Source organism: Sorex fumeus, unplaced genomic scaffold, assembly GCF_029834395.1.
Source record: "Sorex fumeus unplaced genomic scaffold, SorFum_2.1 ptg000232l, whole genome shotgun sequence".
Classification (NCBI taxonomy): domain Eukaryota; kingdom Metazoa; phylum Chordata; class Mammalia; order Eulipotyphla; family Soricidae; genus Sorex; species Sorex fumeus.
In genome coordinates, this window is record NW_026606289.1 from 346,177 (window position 1) to 365,773 (window position 19,597).

The following is a 19,597-nucleotide window of genomic DNA, read 5'->3' on the forward strand; positions in this document are numbered from 1 at the left end:
GCTGCTCTATCCACAGTGAGAACACAGGTGACAAGAAGTGCCAGTGGTGCCAGTGTTCACAGGTTCATCGCAGCTGAGTGCCATGTAGCAGCTGTGGCAGCCAGCCTGCTGGCCCGCGAGAACTAGTGGGTCTTTCCCACTTTAAGGGGCTTCTGGGTCAGCGGGGGTTGGCTAAGCACCGTGGCCCTCTCAGGGTCTTTCCTGAAGGAAACACGTGATGCCAGGGATCCAACCCAAGGCTCTATACTAGGGCCTAGGATTTCCATGATTTTGTTTAGTCTGCTTCTGTTTGGAGGCCACACTCAGCAGTACTCAGGACTAAGTCCTGGCTCTGTGCTCAGGGATCATTCCTTCCTGGGAAGCTCGGGGGACCAGGGATCGAACCCAAGTTGGCCATGTGCAAGGTAAGTGCTCTACCTGTTGCACTATCACTCCAGCCCTGATTTTGTTTCGTGTGAAGCTGTGTTAGATTTCAGCCACGCAACTCAAGGGCCTTCAAGTTAATATGTTGGAAGACGCGACTGGGAGAGAACAAAGTTGGGCCAAGGCCGCCCCACTGTGGGAGCCAGAGCTGCTGCAGTACGTCTGTCCCCGTGGAGGGCCAGGTCACACAGGGTCAGCTGGGGGCCTTACCTTGGCCTGTCCGATTCTGAAGTTCTCCAGTGGGGTGTAGATAACATTCATTTCAGGGCGACTGGTGCGGATGAAGCAGATCCCCTAAGGCACAAGCAGGAAGTCAGAAAGTGCACGAGTTTCCACTGACCCTCACACAGCAGTTCTGACAGAAAACAGGGCTTGATGGGCTGGGCACATACCCTTTGTACACAGTGGCCTCATCTGTACCCGCACAACCAACACTCAGGGCAAGAACAGCAACCTGTGCCCTTAAGAATACCTTGGTAGGGCCGGAGTGATAACCCGGGCCAACCTGGGTTCGATTCCCAGCATCCCATACGGTCCCCTGAGCACCTCCAGGAGTAATTCCTGAGTACGTGAGCCAGGAGTAACCCCTGTGGATCACTGGGTGTGACCCAAAAGGCAAAAAAAAAAAAAAGAATACCTTGGTAATGGCCGCCAGGAACACAGCGTATTCAGTGGCAACGGCATCGCTCGGATAAAAAATAGTGCAGTTGGGAATGGTTCGGAACATGGCCAGGTCTTCCAGGGCCATCTGGGAAGGGCCGTCTTCCCCTGAGAAAGCAAAGACAACCCCCAAACAAGACATGTACCCCAACCCGAAGTCCTCCTTGGCCCGTCCTATCAGCCACTGGCATGTCTCCTGTCACTCCCAGTGTTCTCTTGGTACATACCGGCCCTGCGCTCTGAGTACCCCTCCTAGCCTGGGTGCCTGGTGGGTTACACAGCCCTGCCTGGCTTCTCTGCGCTCTTGCTGCTCCAGCAGACACTGGGCACATCTCCCAGGGCTCTGAGTTGCTTCTCGGGGTTTTCTTCAAAGTAGCTGAGTAACAAATCCTTGGGGTCCCCTGGAGTACCGCTAGAACAAAGAAGGCCTAAGGGGTGCATTGGGACTTCCCAGCCAGAACCGTTTCAGAACGTGATCCTCCCAGGCACAGGGCAACCAACAGAGGTGCTCTCTCGGAAGGGCCATGTCATGCCCCACGCCAGAATCCAGCTCAGCAGAGCAGACCTGGCGCTACCTGTGCTCCCGGTGGATTGGAAGCCGGCACCATGTAAGGTCGGAGAGGGTTCCCAGGGAGCATCTGGCACTTGACGTCATTCCTATGGGAGCTCTGACCTATGGGGTTGGGGCTCAAATGCAAGATCTATTCACTCTACCACCTAAGCAAATCCAAGCCTCACATTGTGAATCAAATGCTCCCAGGCTTTGGAAGTTGTGGAAGATATTCTGGCCTGGTAAGAGAGAAAAAGACTCAATGAAGGAAGCGGGGCCATACCTACGGACACCCCGCAGTGAGAGCCCACGATGTTGACACTGGAGTTGCAGATGGCCCCCATGCGGACTTGATCAAATGCGCGGGTCAAAAAGGCAGCGAAGGAGCAGGCAAAGGCGATGGTTCGACCACGTGTGGCACAGCCCAGCGCCACGCTCACCTGTTACACAGAGGAGGCAATGAGAACCTCCCGGGACCATGACTCCCCCTCCTGTTTAGGGCAGAATCTGTGGTTCCCCCCAAACTCGCACTCTGTGCACCCACCTGCCTTGCACTCGGAGCCCTAAGCAAGCAAACCAGCAGGCTCCCTGAACACGGCCCAGAAAGCAGAACTGCCACACGGAGCAGTGTCAGCCCTGCCTGGACACTGGGGGACTAGTGGGCCGGGCCCCCTCTCCTGGACGAGGCAGTGCCCTTGCCTGCAGGCTGCTGGTGCCCTCTTGCTCTCGGGCTATTCTGACAGACTCTGCTGGTCTTGCTGGAGGCTGCATTTGCCCTGGCTTACCGCACATAGCGTCCCTGCAGCCTACTTGCCCTCCCACTGCCAAGCCCGCCTGCCCACGAGGAACCGTAAGACGTTCTCTGTCTGCATCTAAGCTAGCCCCCGAGCAGCAGTGGGCACTCAGGCCCTTCCTTCTTACCTGAGCTGGCTGAGATGCCCTTGCAGCGTGCTCGGTCAGAGGAAGGCCTGTTCTCATGCCTGCCCAAGCTGACCTGAGCACTCCCTGTGGATCTGCATTAGGGTGCGGCTCCCCATGCCACACGGCCCCCTCCACGAGACCCATGTCTTCGAGAAGGATTCGGTACAGATTCTAACCACACAGCATTGGCGCCCAGTTCCTCCAACCCACATCTGTCGGCAGTGAAGGGTTGCTATCTCCTCATCCCCCCTCAGCAGACTGGCAGCCAAACTGTGGCCCCCACTGGACAGAGGGGCCCCATTCTGGCAGTAAAAGCTCCCCACAGAAACCAAAAGGACACTTTTGGAGTTGTTAAAGGAAGGGAAGAGCTCAAGTGAGTGGGCAACACATTTTTTGGTAAACCAATTTTCCTTCACTTGCTTTCAACAAAACCGCAAGAACCTAATGAACTCTTCAACTGTTCCAGGGAAGCTTTCCCAAACAAGTTAAGAGGAACGATCATCATGTGACTGCTGCTTGTAACTAGGAAGGAATTCAAAGCATCGAATGACATCCCTACAACAAAACTCTTTCCTTTTCCATCCACTGATGGATGTGAACAAGGTTCAGAGCTCTTACATCAGTGAGGAAGAATGGATTTGGCGCTCAATCTTGGCTGAATCGAGCCATATGTGTCCAGCAATACGCAAGTTTGTAACAGGAACTACAGGGAGAGTACAGCAGGTAGGGTGCCTGCCTTACAGCGAACCCCGGTTCACTCCCTGGCACCCCAAGGGACCCCTGAGTCCCCCACGAGTGATACCTGAGTCCAGAGCCAAGAGTCAGCCCTGAGCACTTCTGGGTGTGGCAAAAAACAAAACCCCAAAAGTGATTAGAACCACAGTTCAATTCAGAAGCAAAAACTGTAATGCTCACAGGCATATGGACACAGGAACAAATTAAAAAACTATTAATATATGCATGTTTTTTATCGCCAGGAGTAACAGCATATTCAATAAAAGGCTTTCATGTATAAAATATGTTGGGGGGAATGGACTGGAAACTTTCAAGTAGAAAAGGCGATTGATTTTCTTAAAAATTAGTGTCTTCACATCTTCACATAATATGATCACATGATCATGAATATTAATTTAAGTGTTAAAAGATATCAGGATACAGAAAGTTACTGACAGTCTTTCCAACTTTGTAAACTAGTGGAAAATCCAGGTATTAAAACTAGGCAGAAAAAGAGAACTAAAACCAAATAAATGAAATGGGGCAGAACCTACAGTTTAGGATGTGGTGGCTCAATGGGGTGCGACTCACAAATAGGAGAGCCAAGTTCAACCCCCACCCCGCCAGGAAAACTCCAGAACCCCTGGTGCGTGGAAAGAGCAAATACGTGTGAAGGGAAATGATTCAGCTGGTCGTGGTCCGTCTAACCTGGCCTACCTGTTTTCTTTAAGAGTTTTACTCTGACACCCTCCAGTCCAACAGAGCTGTTGAATGGGTCCCCAAATCCTTCCCTGGGCAGTTGTCTCAGGAACCAGTAGTCGGGACTCTGGGCCATGCCCTTGTGTCAGGCTGGCTTCCCGCCTTAGACCCCGCCCCAGCTGCCTGCCACACCCTGCTGGCTACGCCCATGGCACCACTGTCCTCCTGCGCCCTGCTGTGAGGGGCCTGATGTGCCCTGGGCCCGCCCCAGATCTGGCCGTGCCAGTCCTCTGCCCGGCATGCTCCCCACTCTCTCCCTACCACTGCCCCTTAACTTCAGTAGCACCTCTTCCGGCTGCCCAAACTGCCTCCCACCACTGCTTGGGCTCCCCACGGCGCTGGCTAACCTCGGGCCAACACACCAGAAAGCTAGAGCCCTAGGGCGCTGGCAGAAGGCAGTGGGGAGCAGTCCTCTGATGGAGGCTCAGCTCAGCAAGTGAGGGTGCGACTCACAAATAGGAGAGCCAATGGAGATGGCTTAGTGAACCCACGAGACAAGGTCTTCTCGGTGTTTGGAGGCCCTACTCTACTGACCAGAGATTTCCATTCCAGCTCTGACAGGGCGTGGAGCCCAGGGCAAGGGAACTGTGGCTGCGCTGGAATTGAGTCAACAGAACCAACCGAACCTCTACTTGTTTCAAACGAACCCGTGAGGGGGCTGGGAGCTCTGTTGGCCCCAGCTCTGCCCCACTATGTCCTGGAGAGCGGGCAGCCCCTCTGAGTTGGAGAACCAAGGCCACCGGTCCTGACGGACACTCCCAAGGGGAGTGTGTGCACGGACACGGATCCAAAGCTGACTCCTCGAGCTCCGCAGGCCAGAGTGGGTGGCTTGCAAGGTCCCAGCCCCTGGTGGCTGGGTAGAATCTAGCGGCCACCTGGAGAATGGGCCTGTGATGCTCTGGGCTGCAGGGCATGCTGCTTGGGCCTACCCATCCCTCCCAGGCGGACTGGAAGCCACCCTTCAGCATGCCCAACTGCTTTCTCCCCACGAGTCTGGAGCACGTTCTCTGGTTCCCGTACCTGCTTTCAGGGTGAGAGGAAAGGAGGGGGCAGGCTGCTGGTGCCCAGTGGCCCCAGGGAAGGAACACACAATATACATACCATGTTCTGCTCAGCAACGAGGCACTCAATGAAGCGCTCAGGGTGTTCCTTCTTGAACAGTTCCGAGAAAGTGGCGTTCTTGGCGTCGCCATCCAGCACGACAACTCTATCATTGGCGTGGCCCAGTTTAGCCAGAGCGATCCCACAGGCCTTCCGAGTAGCTATCTGCAAGGGGCAGCAACGCACTTTTCCGGAATGCATTCAAAAGGGGAAACTTGGAAAAATTCCAGATGACCTATCTTCGTGCAGAAAGCGGAGGTGTGACTCACTCACTTCCTTCAGGGCCGTAAAAGGGGACTGCCAGCTAATCCGAAAAATGTGGCTCACTGGGAATCCATTTCTCACCAATAAATGTAATCTATGCCCCGTTAAAATCATTGGACATTTTCAAATGTCCAAAATGCAGAAACCTCTTACACTAGGAAACTGATTTTGTTGCAAATATTACAATGTGTAACTGCATTTCTCAGGACTGGGGATAGAACCCAGAGCCTCGCACATGCAAGTCAAGTACTAGACTGCCTCCCTGGCCCAGAGCAGTGTTTTATAAACATCTTTATAAAGATCTTGCATATCCTGAGTAGCTATTTTCATTTTTATTGCTATTATTAAAAAACAGGTCTCCACTTTGTCAATATATAAAAACAGAAATACTTGTAGTTTTGCTCTGAGCTAGCTCTCCACAGTCTCTTATTTTTAACTATTGTGGCTAATTCTACGGGCTCTGCCAGCCCTGCTATGGGTCTTGCACCTGTCAACAAGCTGGCCTTGCCGGTTCCAAGCCAATGCTGAGGCTCTGATTTGGTCCACCCTTCCTAGGTGGGACAGGCTCAGTCAGATGGCAGCGTGGTCTTCCAGGGTTTAGATTGGCAAATTTTGAAGTAACCTCTCTATGCATCTCACCATGCCTCTTTTGCCTCACAGAGAGGTTTGAAAAAACAGGAATGTTGAATTTCCGGATGCTTTTGCTTCTTGTGGCCGAAAATGCTGCTTCCCACCCTATCAATGAATCCCTTGCATTACTAATGTGAACTTCACGGTTCACGCAGTCTTTGAATGCACCCACGGAGCAGAGATCAATGTTTTCTCAGAGCTTACAGTAGTGTTGCTAAGAGAGCTTAGTCAGGCCTTGTTTTTTGTTAGCTTGGTCCTGATTTGGGCTTCACGAATGAACTGGAATGATGCTTTTGTTTATTTCCATATTTGGAAAGGTTTGAAACAGTCGAGAATTAACCCATTCCTCTTTTCCTGAACCACAACAAGCAGAGCTCAAAGCATTGTTTATGTGACTGGGTCAGCCACAAGGCAAGCACCTAACCCTTGCCCTTTTTCTCTAGCCTTTAGTGCATTCCTTTAAGATCATAAACCATCGTAGCTTTCTTTCTAATTTTATTATTTTTTTTATTAAAGCACCGTGATTTACGGAGTTCTTCACAGTTGAGACATATGGTATTGCAGCGCCCATCCCAGCACCAGAGTCAACTTCCCTCCACCAGTAAGGTCTCTCCTACACCCCCCTCCGGCCTGCCCTCTTGACAGGCACCTTTCTCAGTTCAGTTGGTAACAGTGTGGGTCTCCTAATTTCAATGTTACTGACTCTGCGATTAGAATAGTCGGCTCTATCTTTCCTTAACACCACCTTTGTACCTTAATGCCCTGACTTGGCTCCATTGCTGCTCATCTGTCTCTTCTCCCCCTATGTCATACCACTCCCCAATCACAGGTATGTAGTAGGGAATACATCAAAGGTACTTGGGAATGAAAGCAGTCATAGACTTAGCCCACCATCTACCTTTCTGCCTACCTTCTCTCCAACATTGTAGAGAGGGGGAGAGGTCATTTCAATATCCGAGATGTTGATGTGGGGTGAATCTTCAATAGGTGGTTTGGGCTCGAGATTCTTGGTGGTCTGGATCTGGCTCTCAATCAGCTTGATAATCGCATCTGCCCTGTCCTTTGACATTGGCTTCCCATGCCAAGTTTCTGCATCCTCAATACCTGCAACACAACCGGTTCAAGGTTGATGCCACATACCACTCCAAGGAAAGACATTCTGAGGAGGGGACACTGGCTGAGGGCTCCCAAAGTCTGCTTGGAAAGCCTGTACTGGAAACACTAACCTAGGATGGCCCGGACAAGGGTCCAGAGGTTCAGGGGGCATCACTGGCCCCCCAGGAGTTGGTGGATAAAGGAGAGTTGGGGGTGGGGTAAAAGCATGGAGAACACAGTGGGTATAAAATCTGGGAGTTTTGTTCAAAGCAAGAAAGGAATGTACTGAATTGAAGGCTTTGGTTCAGAAGTGACCCCTCAGATCTCTGTACTGCCAAGACCCATACAGAAGCCACATGGAGACTGGTTTGGAGGAAGAGCTGAAGTTAGAGGGAGCTATCCAGGGGTCCTTGGTGGGGGTAAGGACAGAGAAAGGGGAGAGGCTGAGACCTGCAGCAGGGCAGAACCAATGAAATGAACTCCTAATGCAAGTCAGGGGACTTGTGAGATAAAATGGGGAACAGGTCAACTTGGTTTCACCAAGGTACCTAGGAGTCAAGTTGTCATTTACTGAACCAGGATTAGACTAAAGTTGCTCAGTGACTTGCTCTCCAACCTACAAAGACACCAGAGGTCAAATACCCCCTCCAAGGCTATTTCTACTTGATGGGGCTGGAGGAATAATTTCGGGGGTTTACACGTTTGCCTTTTTTTTCTTTTTTGAGTCACACCTGGCTATGCACAGGGGTTACTTCTGGCTCTGCACTCAGAAGTTACTCCTGGCGGTGCTCAGGGGACTATATGGGATGCTGGGAATTGAACCCGGGTCGGCCACGTGCAAGGCAAACACCCTACCCATTGTGCTATCTTTTCAGCCTCTACACGTTTGCCTTTGCATGCACCTGGCCCAGGTTTGATCCCCAGAACTACAAAGGTAACCTTGGGCATGGCCAGAAGTGATCTCACACAGAATCAGAAGAAAGCCCTGAGCACTGCTGGCTTTGGCCCCCAAACAAACAAAATTGTTCATTCCTTTTTTTTTTTTTGGCTTTTCGGGTCATACCCAGCTATGCTCAGGGGTTATTCCTGACTCTGCACTCAGAAATTAGTCCTGGTGGTTGCACAGGGGACTGTATGGTATGCCGGGGATCAAACCCAGGTCAACCGCATGCAAAGCAAACGCCCTCCCGCCCCACTCTGGCCTCAAAACTGTTCATTCTTTTTTTTTTCTTTTTTTATTATTTTTTTTTTTTTGTGAAACACCATGAGGTACAGCTGTAGATTTACAATTTCTTGTGCTTGGGTTTCGATTATACAATGATCAAATACCCATCCCTCCACCAGTGCCCATTTTCCACCACCATGGATAATATCCCTCCCACCCCCATCCCCCCCATCCCCCCTGCCTCTGTGGCAGGGCAATCCCTTGTGTTCTCTCTCTCCTTTTGGGTGTTGTGGTCTGCAAAAGAGGCTTTGAGTGGCAAACATGTTCAGTTCATAGTCTACTTTCAACATGCATCTCCCCTCCTGGGAGGATCCTCCAAATACCCTTTATTTGGTGCTCCCTTCTCTATCTGAGCTGCCCTTTCCCCTAGAATGCCCGGCTGGCCTCTAAGCTATGGAGTAATCCTCCTGGTGTTGATCTCAGCTATCCTTGTGTATTAATCTCATGTTTTAAAACTGTTCATTCTTAAGATGAATCATCTACACGTGACAGCCACCCACACGTTCTATCATCCCTGAGAGCCTACGTGGCCAGCCCTGTTGGTGGCCCGGCTGCAGTCACCTCCTAAGCCCGTAAGTCAAGCAGTACTACTCACTTGGGGTCCCGCGACCCTTGAATGTCTTGGCAATCACAGCTGTCGGCTTGTTCTTTACCTGAGCCGCCTGCCACAACACCTGGCACAGTGCCTCCACATCCCGGCCATCCACCACGAAAGTGTTCCACCTGTCACACAAGGGGAGTCAGGTCACAAGATAAAGGGAGGAGGGGCTCGGAAAGCACAAACAGCACAGAACACAGTTACCCAAAGGCTTCGCAGCGTTTCTGATAGGTGTCAATGCAGTGCTCAAGGGGTAAAGTATTGCTGTGACCCAGGCTGTTCACGTCGAAGATCGCCACGAGATTGTCCAGACTGTAGTGGGCCCCGAAGGCTAAGGCCTCCCAGACGGAGCCCTCCGAGGACTCCATATCTCCCAGGAGGCAGTACACGCGGTAGCTGTAGCAAACAAGCTGAGATGTGAGAGCCCCGCAGGGAGTGTCCCGGGACAAGGAGAGGATGGACTGAGGTAGCTGCGAGATGGGCAGAGGGGCCAAGCACGGCGCCCAGGCGCAGCCAGCATGCTTGGGCCTGTGCTGGGCCTCCCCGCTGCAGGATGGCACATTCACATGGCAAAGGGGCCCTGGAGGCTCCGCAAACAGAAGAGGAAGCAGGGAAGGCAAGAAAGCGGCTCCCTGGAACAGCCCAGAGTTTACGCACTGTTTCTGGGTGAGCAGTTTCCAGGACGGTCGTCAGTTCCTGAGCTAACGGATACTTGGATACTTACACCGCCCCTCGTAACGCAAACAATCCTCCTCCACGGCAGAAACACGGAGCGTAGAATGGCCTAACCGATGAAATCAGCTAGAGCAGGTGGAAACGCTCAGCTGGAGGGAAGGCAGTAGTGCAGAGGGGCTGGACTGAGGTCGAGGGGCCCAGCCTCAGGCTCCCTGTGCGAGGCCAAGAGGACTGCTCTAGAAGGAACCCTCCGGTTCTTCTATGCAGGGCTGGCCACTCCAGCCAGGCTCTCTCTAAGAGGCTGTGTGCCCTAGGGAAGTCTCAAGTCCTAAGCAGGTTCGAAGCCTAAGCACAGAGGCTAGAGCAGCTTCTAGAAACCCAGGTTCTTCACCGCTTGGTAATCTGAACTTTCTGTTTTCCCTAAGTACTCAGGCATATGCGATGACGGGGAAGCCTTACCTTGCCTTGTCCAAGTACTTGCCAGTGTATGCCATCCCACAGGCAGCACCGAGTCCTTGTCCGAACCACTTGGTCACCATATCAAGCAGTGACAGTCTCTGTAAGAAAAGGGACCAAATGAACCCAGGCCGACCTGCAGGCTGACTGATCAGCCCCTCCCAATCTGTTGGGGGAATTCTGCTTTGCTGTGCCCACATTCAGCCTGTCTTGGATCAACGCTGCAGGAATGGCGGGCGCCGTGGGGAATGCCCACAACCATGTGGCAAGAACAAATGGGAACGACAGAACTAAGAGGGGACTTCTCTCCCATATGGAAGCCAAAGCAGAGGCTCCAAGTACCACCACCCACACCCCCCCCCCCCGAGGCTTTTGACCAGCCAGGGAGAGCAAACGCTCAACCTTTTAGTTCTGGGCATTTTTCTGTTTGGGGGGCCAAGCCCCGTGGTGCTCAGGACTTATTCCTGGCTCTTCTGTCACAGATCACCCCAACAGGTCTCCGGGGACAGTATGTAGTGGCAGAGATCAAACCCCAATCAGCTGTGTGCAAGGAAAGCGCCCAACCCTCTGGACTAATGGCCCAATGGTTGACCTTGATGATGAATGAGGGTTCTTGAAACAGGAAACAAAAACAGGGTTTGGAGATATGGCTCAAAGGGCTGGAGCACAGGCTTTTAAAACTGGGATCCTGGGTTCAACTCTTGGCACCTTGTAAGTCCCCAAGTACTGCCAAAAGTGAGCAGATCCTTGAGCAGATCTACTGTGAGCCAGAAACCAAAAAATAGAAACACCTATGACAAGGCAACTTCCCTGGTGTGTAAAAATTGGGCCACATGAGATTTTATTTAGTGAGTTATTTGCTTTTTGGGTTACACCAAGCAATGTACAGGGGTTATTCCTGGCTCTGCACTCAGGAGTTACTCCTGGCGGTGCTCAGGGGACCCTATGGGATGCTGGGAATTGAACTCGGGTCGGCCGTGTGCAAGGCAAATGCCCTACCCGCCGTACTACCACTCCAGCCCCCCACATGAGATTTTAGAAGTGGTTTACCTAGAAGTGTAGATATGAGCTATCAGTGTACTCCCTCCCCCCACAAGGTGCTCAGAGGTACGGGCCATTATTATTCCACAGAGAGAAAGTGGCCCTGGGGGCTGCAAGGCGATGCTGTGAAAGTCGCTGCACTGCATTTGCTCCAGGTTTCTGCAACATACCATCTCCCTGGCCCCCAACGGCTCTCCTCCCTCATGGTGTGGCCTCTCTATTTCCGCCCAGAGCCACCAGAGAGAACCTGCCCTTCCTATAACTGCTGGCACCATCCTGCCCACTCTAAGCCTGTTCTATTCCTTGACCAGATTGCTCGTGGACCTTTTCCCCAGGTCCTTGCTTAACATCAGGCTGTGGTCTGCCCAGTTCATCTCTCTCAACCCCTTCCATTTTCCTGGGAGCCAAGCTACACAGAGGCATTGTGTCCAGAAGCCATTGGCAGCATTCTAGCCTTTCCCTTCATCGCATGTCATGTCAGCTCCATTCAAGCAGACACTGGTGTCCTCACAGCCCCAGGAGGTGAATGGAATTGCCGGGTTTCCATCCCCTCACCTGTCCTAAGTCACCCTCCCTTCTGTTCCTATGGGGGCATCTGGCCCAAATTTCTCCAAGTGCTTTGAGCCCTCAGATTTGATTTTTCATCTTTAGCATCTCAGAACCATCTCAAACCTCATATCTCCCTCCAGACTCCTAGCTTATTCCTGAAATGAGCTCTGGACCTTTAGGCCGAGCCTGGGCAATACACTACAACTCTCACCCCCCCCCCCCCCCCCGAAAGTGGCACAATGTTTCAAACTGTTGCTTCAATAAACCTTTCATGAAATGGAAACTAGCTGAACTCAAGTTTCAGGTGGTTGGAATAAAAGAGAAAACGACAAGGATCAGAGAGGTCCTAGGTATGGTTCCTGGCACAGCCCAAACAAGCAAAAGACAGAGCCAGTTCTTTGGCTCTAAGTGCTGAAGCACACGCACTGCATGCAGGGGTCCTAAGCTTGCTCTCCAGCACTGAGAGGTTTCCTGAACCCCGCTGCTTGTGACCCCAAACAAAAACCGAAATGGATCATAAGCAGGACCCCAGCATTTCAGCCACAGCCACTTTCTAAGTCTGACTGCCCAATCTGTGAGAGTGCGCAAAGCGATCTACCAGAGCACCGCCGAAGAGCTGCACATTTGTCTCCGAGTCCCTGCGAACGAGCCTTCGCTTTCCGGTCCCCAGTGTCACCAGGCAGCTGGAACTCTGCCTGGTCTAGTAAGAAAGGCCCCACTGAGCGAGGGAGAGCAGAGCGTGGGCTGTGTCCTCGAGCTCGGCAAGTGGGCTCTGTGAATGCTGCAGGCGGAGGCGGGCGGGGGCGGTCACTTCCCACCACACAGGCCGTGCTAAGACAACTACTGGGCTGTCAGAAATGCTCCGCCTGAACGTGTGTCTCCCCATCCCTTCCTATCCACTTGCTGAAAACACAGTGCCCATGGCAATGGCATGAATGGGCTCTTGTGGCGGCCAAAGCAGGAGGTGGGGAGAGAATCCTCCTGAATGGCGCGGCACCACTGGCCCCTTTCCTTCTAAGCAGCCCCAGAGATACGTCTCTTGCCACGTGAGCAGAGCAGAACTTGTGAGCAGGGACAGGCGGCCTTGGCCTGACTGTGACACTGAAGGAGCTTTGGCCTTAGACTTCCCCGCCTGAGGACCACTCAGCTGCGGCTGGCTTACCTTCGAGAGGATGAAGCGGTCGTTGTCCGGGCTTTCTGGATCCGACAGCTTGTACCTCATGACATGGAAGAACAGCACAGACATAATCTCCGCCGCACTGCTGCACGATGTGGGGTGGCTGGAAAGCAGACGTGACACTTGTCATGTCTCACAGCCAGCCACTCACCGGCGACCCAGTACCGAGATGGCCTTTTGGCATGCTCTCTCCTGACACAGGAGGCAGTCTGGCGAACCCAGCCAAGGGACAGTTGCATGCAGGCCACTGCCTCCAGCACACAATTTGCAAAGGAACTCGAAAGCCTCTAAGGACACTTTGGGATCATTTTCAGCGGTTTACTCATAACAAACAATACAAAATAAGTTATTTCCGTTCTGCTTTGGGGCAGGGGTTGGGGTTCGAGATGCCTGCCTTACGCTTGGCCCGCCCAGGTTTGACCCACAGCACCGATTACGGTCCCTGGAGTCCTGCTACGAATGATCCCTGACGTAGTCACACGTGTGGCAAAAAATACATAAATAGAAAAGAAAAGAAAATCCCAAACCAAAACAAGCAAAACAGGAAAGAATCTTCTAAAAGAAATGGGAGGGCAGAGAAAAAGAGATATGTATTAAAAAAAACTACACAGGCTTCTGGGGCTAGAGTGGTAAGTGCAGTGGGTAAAGGCGCTTGCCTTGCACTCGGCTAACCCGGGTTCAATCCCCAGCAGTCCATATGGCCCCTGACGACCCTCAGTAGTGATCCCTAAGTATTGCCAGGTGTGACCTCCAAACAAACAAAACTCTCCAAAAAGATCAGACTGATAGTACAGAGCATAGGCGTTTGCGTGCTCACTGCTGACTCCAGTCAATAGGGCTGCTCCCCAACCCTGCCAGCTGTGATTCCTGAGCAGAGTCAAGAGGGGAGTTAAGTCCTGAGCACTGCCTGGTATGGCGTTTGCCTTGCATGCAGCTGACCTGGGTTCGATTCCCAGCATCCCATATGGTTCCCCAAGCACCGCCAGGAGTAATTCTTGAGTGCAGAGCCAGGAGGAACCCCTGTGCATAGCCGGGTGTGACCCAAAAAGCCAAAAAACACCTCTCAAAATGCCTAATAACAAATCACAGATTAGAAAAATATCCATAACAGGGAACAGAGAGATAGTACAGCTGGTGGGGCGTTTGCCTTGCACTCATCTAGCAGGGTTCGATCCCTGAACCTGTACTATCTCTCCAGCCCCCCAATTTTTTTTTTTGCTTTTTGGGTCACACCCGGCGATGCACAGGGGTTACTGCTGGCTCATGCACTCAGGAACCACTCCTGGCAGTGCTCGGGGGATGATATGGAATGCTGGGAATTGAACCCGGGTTGGTTGCGTGCAAGACAAATGCCCTACCCACTGTACTATCGCTCCAGGCCCCCCCAATTTCTTTAAATGAAGCCAATGTATTTCACTAAAAAATCATTTATATAAATACTTCCTGCTGTGCGATCTCTCTGGCTTTGTGATTTCTTCTTTGATTTAATTTTATTTTTATAAAGTAGTTCAAGATCATGAATGATCGGTTTGAGGCTCTTCATGTTCCCAGAGCGAATAGATGCCATTGGGCTACACTAGCGCGTGACAGGGACAAATGGAGACATTACTGGCGCCCGCTCGAGCAAATCGACGACTAATGGGAAGTTAAGTGATTTAAGTTAAGTGATAAAGTAGTTCACAATAATTAATTACATTTAGGGCGTCTGCCTTGCACGCAGCCAACATGGCCGACCCGAGTTCGATTCCTCCGCCCCTCTCGGAGAGCCCGGCAAGCTACCGAGAGTATTCGATATGCCAGACACAGTAACAACAAAGTCTCCAATGGAGACGTTACTGGGCCCGCTCGAGCAAATATTCAAGCATCAATCCCACCCCCATATTTTGTATGGTTCCATCCCGAACCCCAACCCCTGCCCCAAATTCTCTCTCACATTCTCAGCTATGTCTGGCCCACCAAATAGCTCTCAAAATGCCTAAAGACAAATCAGATTAGAAAAATATCCAAACAGGGACCAGAAAGATAGCACAGCAGGTAGGGCGTTTGCCTTGCACTCACCTGATCAGGCTTCGATCCCCAAACCCAGGCACCACATATGGTGCCAAGCAGGCAGCACCTTCTGCCCGCACCACTCGCCACTTCATTCCCGCACTGGCTCTGCCTGGGCGACTAGGACCACCGAACTTCTGCCCAGGTCCCCGAGTCCACCGCACCTCCTGCTCGCTCGGGTCCCAAGTTCTTTCCCGCACCCAGCTCTGCCCAGCTCCCGAGTCGGCTGCCCTCTCTGCCTGCACTCTCGGCCTCTTCTCTCCGACTCCGGGCTCTGCCGGCCCGGGCTGATGCCCCTCGGCTTGCATCACTCACAACATATGTCCCGCGCGGGGCTCGGCCGGGACTCTGAGGATGCTGCCCCCTCTGCTGTGCCACTGGCCATTTCCTTCCCGCGCCGGACTCTCCAGGTCCCAAGTCTGCTACCCTGTCTGCCCGCTCCATTTCCCTCTTCTTTCCCACACCGGCTTGGCCGGGCCCCCAAGCCCATTGCCACCCTGCCTGCGCCACTCACCTCAGATCTCCCGCGCCGGACTCTGCTGGGCCTCCGAGGCAGCATCCCCTCTGCCGCTCCACTGGCCATTTCCTCTCGCACCCCCGAGTCGCCCTCACCTTCTGGGCGCACCATTTCGCTTTCCGAAACTCCCGTGCTGGGCTCTGCTGGCCTGCGACTCTGCCACGCCCTGTGCCCGCACCACTCGGCGTTTCCCTCCCGTGCCAGCTTCGCTCCCGGTCAGTCATCCCCTCTACCCGCACCATTTGCCTCTTCTGTCCCGCGCGACTCTACCTTACTCTCTGCCCTCGCCACTCGCTTCGTGTCACCCGCGGAAGGTCACCGCACCTTCTGGCCGCACCATTTCACTTTCCTCTCCCGCGCCAGCCTCTGCTGGCCTCCCCCCCTTCGCCCCCCACTTTGCCTCTTCGCTCCCGCGTCGAGCTGAGCCTCCTCAGCTCTGCCCCCATCTGCCCGTGCCACTCGGCATTTCTCTCCTGTACCAAGCTCTGCCGGGCCCCGACACCACTGCCCCCTCCGCCCGCGCCGCGGTCCTCTTCTCTCCCGCGCCAGCTCGGCCGGGCCTGACTCTGCCGTCAGCCGTCTCCCATACCATTTGCCTCTTCACTCCCGCACCAGGCTCTGCTGGGCCCGATTCTGCCCCTTTCTCTCCCGCGCCCGCTCGGCCGGGCCCCAAGTCGCCCCCCTCCCTGCCCGCACCACTGTCCCCTTCTCTCCCTCTCTGGGCTCTCACCTCCACCCTCCGAGTCCGCGCGCCTTGGCCAGTTCACCCTGGCCCCGACTCTGTCCCATTCTGCCCACGCCACTGTCATCTCCCGCGCTGACTCCACTGTCCTCTCCCCTCCCGCACCCGTTCTGCTGTGCCCCCACCCTGTCCTCCGCACCATTTGCGTCTTCGCTCCCATGCCCGACTCTGCCGCCGGAATCGGCCCGTCCTGCTCACGCTGGTTCAGCCAGGCCGGACTCGTGCCCCCCTCCTGTCGTCCCACTCCCCACTTTGCTCTGGTGCTCCAAGTGCTCTGCGTCCCCAGTTCCACGCCTGCTCCCCCCACTCTGCTTCTGCCACAACCTTCCCGACCGTTTTTCTCTTGCGCATGCGCCGGACCCGCCACCCTGCCACCCCGCATGACCGTTAAGGGCTTCTGGCCACCCGGCCTGCTTCTGTGCCTGGCTCCATCACATTCTCCCGCGCCGACTCCACTGTCCTCCCTCTCCCGCACCCGCTCTGCCGTGCCCCCCCCCCCCCCGTCCTCCACACCATTTGCCTCTTCGTTCCCATGCCCGACTCTGCCGCTGGAATCGGCCCATCCTGCTCACGCTGGTTCAGCCAGGCCGGACTCGTTACCCTGCTCCCCTCGACCCACTTCCCACTTTGCTCTGGCTCTCCAAGCGCTCTGTGGCCCCAGTTCCACGCCTGCTCCCCCCACTCTGCTTCTGCCACAACTTTCACGACCATTTTTTTCTCTTGCGCATGCGCCGGACCCAACACCCCGCACGACCGTTAAGGGCTTTTGGCCACCCGGCCTGCTCCCGCGCCTCGCTCCATCACATTCTCCCGCGCCGACTCCACTGTCCTCTCCCTCCCGCACCCGCTCTGCCGTGCCCCCACCCTGTCCTCCTCACCATTTGCCTCTTTGTTCCCACGCCCGGTTCTGCCGCCGGGATCGGCCCATCCTGCTCGCGCCAGCTCAGCCAGGCCGGACTCGTGCCCCCCGTCCTCCCATCGTCCCACTCCCACTTTGCTCTGGCGCTCCAAGCGTTCTGCGTCCCCAGTTCCACGCCTGCTCCCCCCACTCTGCTTCTGCCACAACCTTCCCGACCGTTTTTCTCTTGCGCATGCGCCGCACCCGCCACCCCGCATGACCGTTAAGGGCTTCTGGCTGGCCACCAGGCCTGCTTCCATGCCTGGCTCCATCACATTCTCCCGCACCGATTCCACCATCCTCCATTCCCCGCGCCACTGTCCTCTCCCCTCCCGCACCCGCTCTGCCATGCCCCCACCCTGCCCTCCACACCATTTGCCTCTTCGTTCCCACGCCCGGTTCTGCCACCTGAATCGGCCCATCCTGCTCGCGCTGGCTCAGCCAGGCCAGATTCATTACTCCGCTCCTGTCGACCCACTTCCCACTTTGCTCTGGCTCTCCAAGCGCTCTGTGGCCCCAGTTCCACGCCTGCTCCCCCACTCTGCTTCTGCCACAACCTTCCCGACCATTTTTTCTCTTGCGCATGCGCCGCACCCGCCACCCCGCATGACCGTTAAGGGCTTCTGGCTGGCCACCAGGCCTGCTTCCATGCCTGGCTCCATCACATTCTCCCGCACCGACTCCACCATCCTCCCTGCCCTGCGCCACTGTCCTCTCCCTCCCGCACCCGCTCTGCTGTGCCCCCACCCTGCCCTCCACACCATTTGCCTCTTCATTCCCACGCCCGGTTCTGCCACCTGAATCGGCCCATCCTACTCGTGCCGGCTCAGCCAGGCTGGACTCGTGTCCCCCCTCCCGTCGACCCACACCCCACTTTGTTCTGGCTCTCCAAGTACTCTGCGGCCCCAGTTCCACACCTTCTCCCCCCACTCTGCTTCTGCCACAATCTTCCCGACCGTTTTTCTCTAGGGCATGCGCCTGACCCGCCACCCCGCTACCCTGCATGACCGTTAAGGGCTTCTGGCCACCCGGTCTGCCCCCACGCCTGGCTCCATCACATTCGCAACGCCCACAATGTAACGTCGAAGCCCGGGCTTGGACACGCTTCCCCATGGCCCTCGCGGTGTTCCTCATCCCGGCTGCTCCTCTTCCCCCAGGCCACCCACAGAGGCTCATGGGTCCGGCATAGACCAAACGGCTGCCTCTCGAGGGCAGGCGCGGCCAGCTTGGCCGCTGTCGGTTACAAGGCCAACGACCTCCCGAGGCTCGTCCGCGACTCCATCGCCTTACCCGTAGCTCAGGGCACAGGTGGCCTGGATGGAACGGATCCGCAGGCGGTTGGCCAAGTCCCGAAGGACCTGTAAGGTCATCGAGTCAGGTTTGCATTCCTTGGCCATCATGGCCTCTGCCTCCGCTTCGGCCATAGCAACCGCCACCTCAGAGCCCGCACACCAAATGCCAACGGCTCTTCCACGCGGCCCTCTCGCGGATCGCTCTGCCGATCCCTCCGCCAGGCTCTTTGCTGAGCCCTCTGCTGAGCCCTCCGCGCAGCCCCCCGCCCCCCCCCCCAGCCGCTCCTTCCTCGCCCCTGCTTGCAAATCAGTCAAGGCATTTGGAACATTAATGGTTCTATATCGAACATCGTCCCAAATCATTGAATGTGCGTAGACTTGTCTGCACACTGTCACGCTAACAGGTATACTTCCACCTGTGCCTCCAGGGATTCCTTTTCCTTCTCTAGAGAAAAAGTTCTGTACCTACGACATGATCCTTGCGCCATGCGGGTAAGGTATTAAAATGAATGTCATGTGTTAAAGTAGTCCCAACGGTTAACTTTATGACTCATTCATCTGGTCACATTATACCAAAAAGCCACGCTAGAATGATACATTTTATGGCCACCTCCCACCGCCAGGCACCCAGAAGGATTTCTCAGCAAACAAAGTGGAATTAGTGCTCGGAAACACCATGTAGACTCTGTGTTATCCTAGAACTTTCTGCAGCATAAGTCTCCTGAGATCTGGCTGCTCCTGGCTTGCGTTTTCGCATGGACTGGAGATCCCTAGGTCCTGCGACAGTTGGTGTTAGTTCTAGGCTGCCATGAAGGGTGGCTCACTTGAGGTGCTCCTATTGACCTTCCATCAGCACTCGTCTGAGTTTGGACTCTGGGGTCAGCGTCCTAGAGCCAGCTGACTCCTTGGGGTATAATTTCTGAACCCCACTGGGGTTCCAAATTTCTGCGCTAGAGATAAGCCCCATGGACTCTGAATGCAGCTTTCTCTATGGTTCTGGCTGAGCTCAGGCATCCGTTGACATTTTTCATCTTTTCCACTTGCTCGATTGCTCATCAAAACTCTGACTGAACCTCTTGAACTCTGCTAGTAAATATGTGAGTGCCCGTGTGTGCCATTCTGCTGGAAGAGAAAATCATATTTAATTTTTGCTTTGGTACACATTTGCCTGCTTTCCTTGAAGTTTCCTATTTCCACGCGGGTATTGATTGCTGTTTGTGCTTACTCCTTTTGAAATACCTACCCTATGCTGTACTGCAGT

The 19,597-nt window shown here is 54.3% G+C and overlaps 1 protein-coding gene across 1 annotated transcript in view; it reads right to left on the minus strand.

The window, feature by feature from the left end:
• The window catches only part of TKTL1 (transketolase like 1), a 30,989-nt gene extending 12,521 nt beyond the window's left edge, over positions 1 to 18,468 (minus strand). The window contains exons 1-10 of the mRNA XM_056108734.1: positions 18,335 to 18,468; positions 12,824 to 12,941; positions 10,075 to 10,172; positions 9,145 to 9,336; positions 8,938 to 9,065; positions 6,933 to 7,126; positions 5,129 to 5,293; positions 1,917 to 2,073; positions 1,061 to 1,191; positions 634 to 717 (exon numbers count right to left, since the gene is read on the minus strand). Of these exons, the coding sequence (XP_055964709.1) occupies positions 634 to 717; positions 1,061 to 1,191; positions 1,917 to 2,073; positions 5,129 to 5,293; positions 6,933 to 7,126; positions 8,938 to 9,065; positions 9,145 to 9,336; positions 10,075 to 10,172; positions 12,824 to 12,941; positions 18,335 to 18,468 (1,401 nt within the window). The remainder of the gene's footprint in view (positions 1 to 633; positions 718 to 1,060; positions 1,192 to 1,916; positions 2,074 to 5,128; positions 5,294 to 6,932; positions 7,127 to 8,937; positions 9,066 to 9,144; positions 9,337 to 10,074; positions 10,173 to 12,823; positions 12,942 to 18,334) is intronic.
• Positions 18,469 to 19,597: the final 1,129 nt, after the last annotated feature.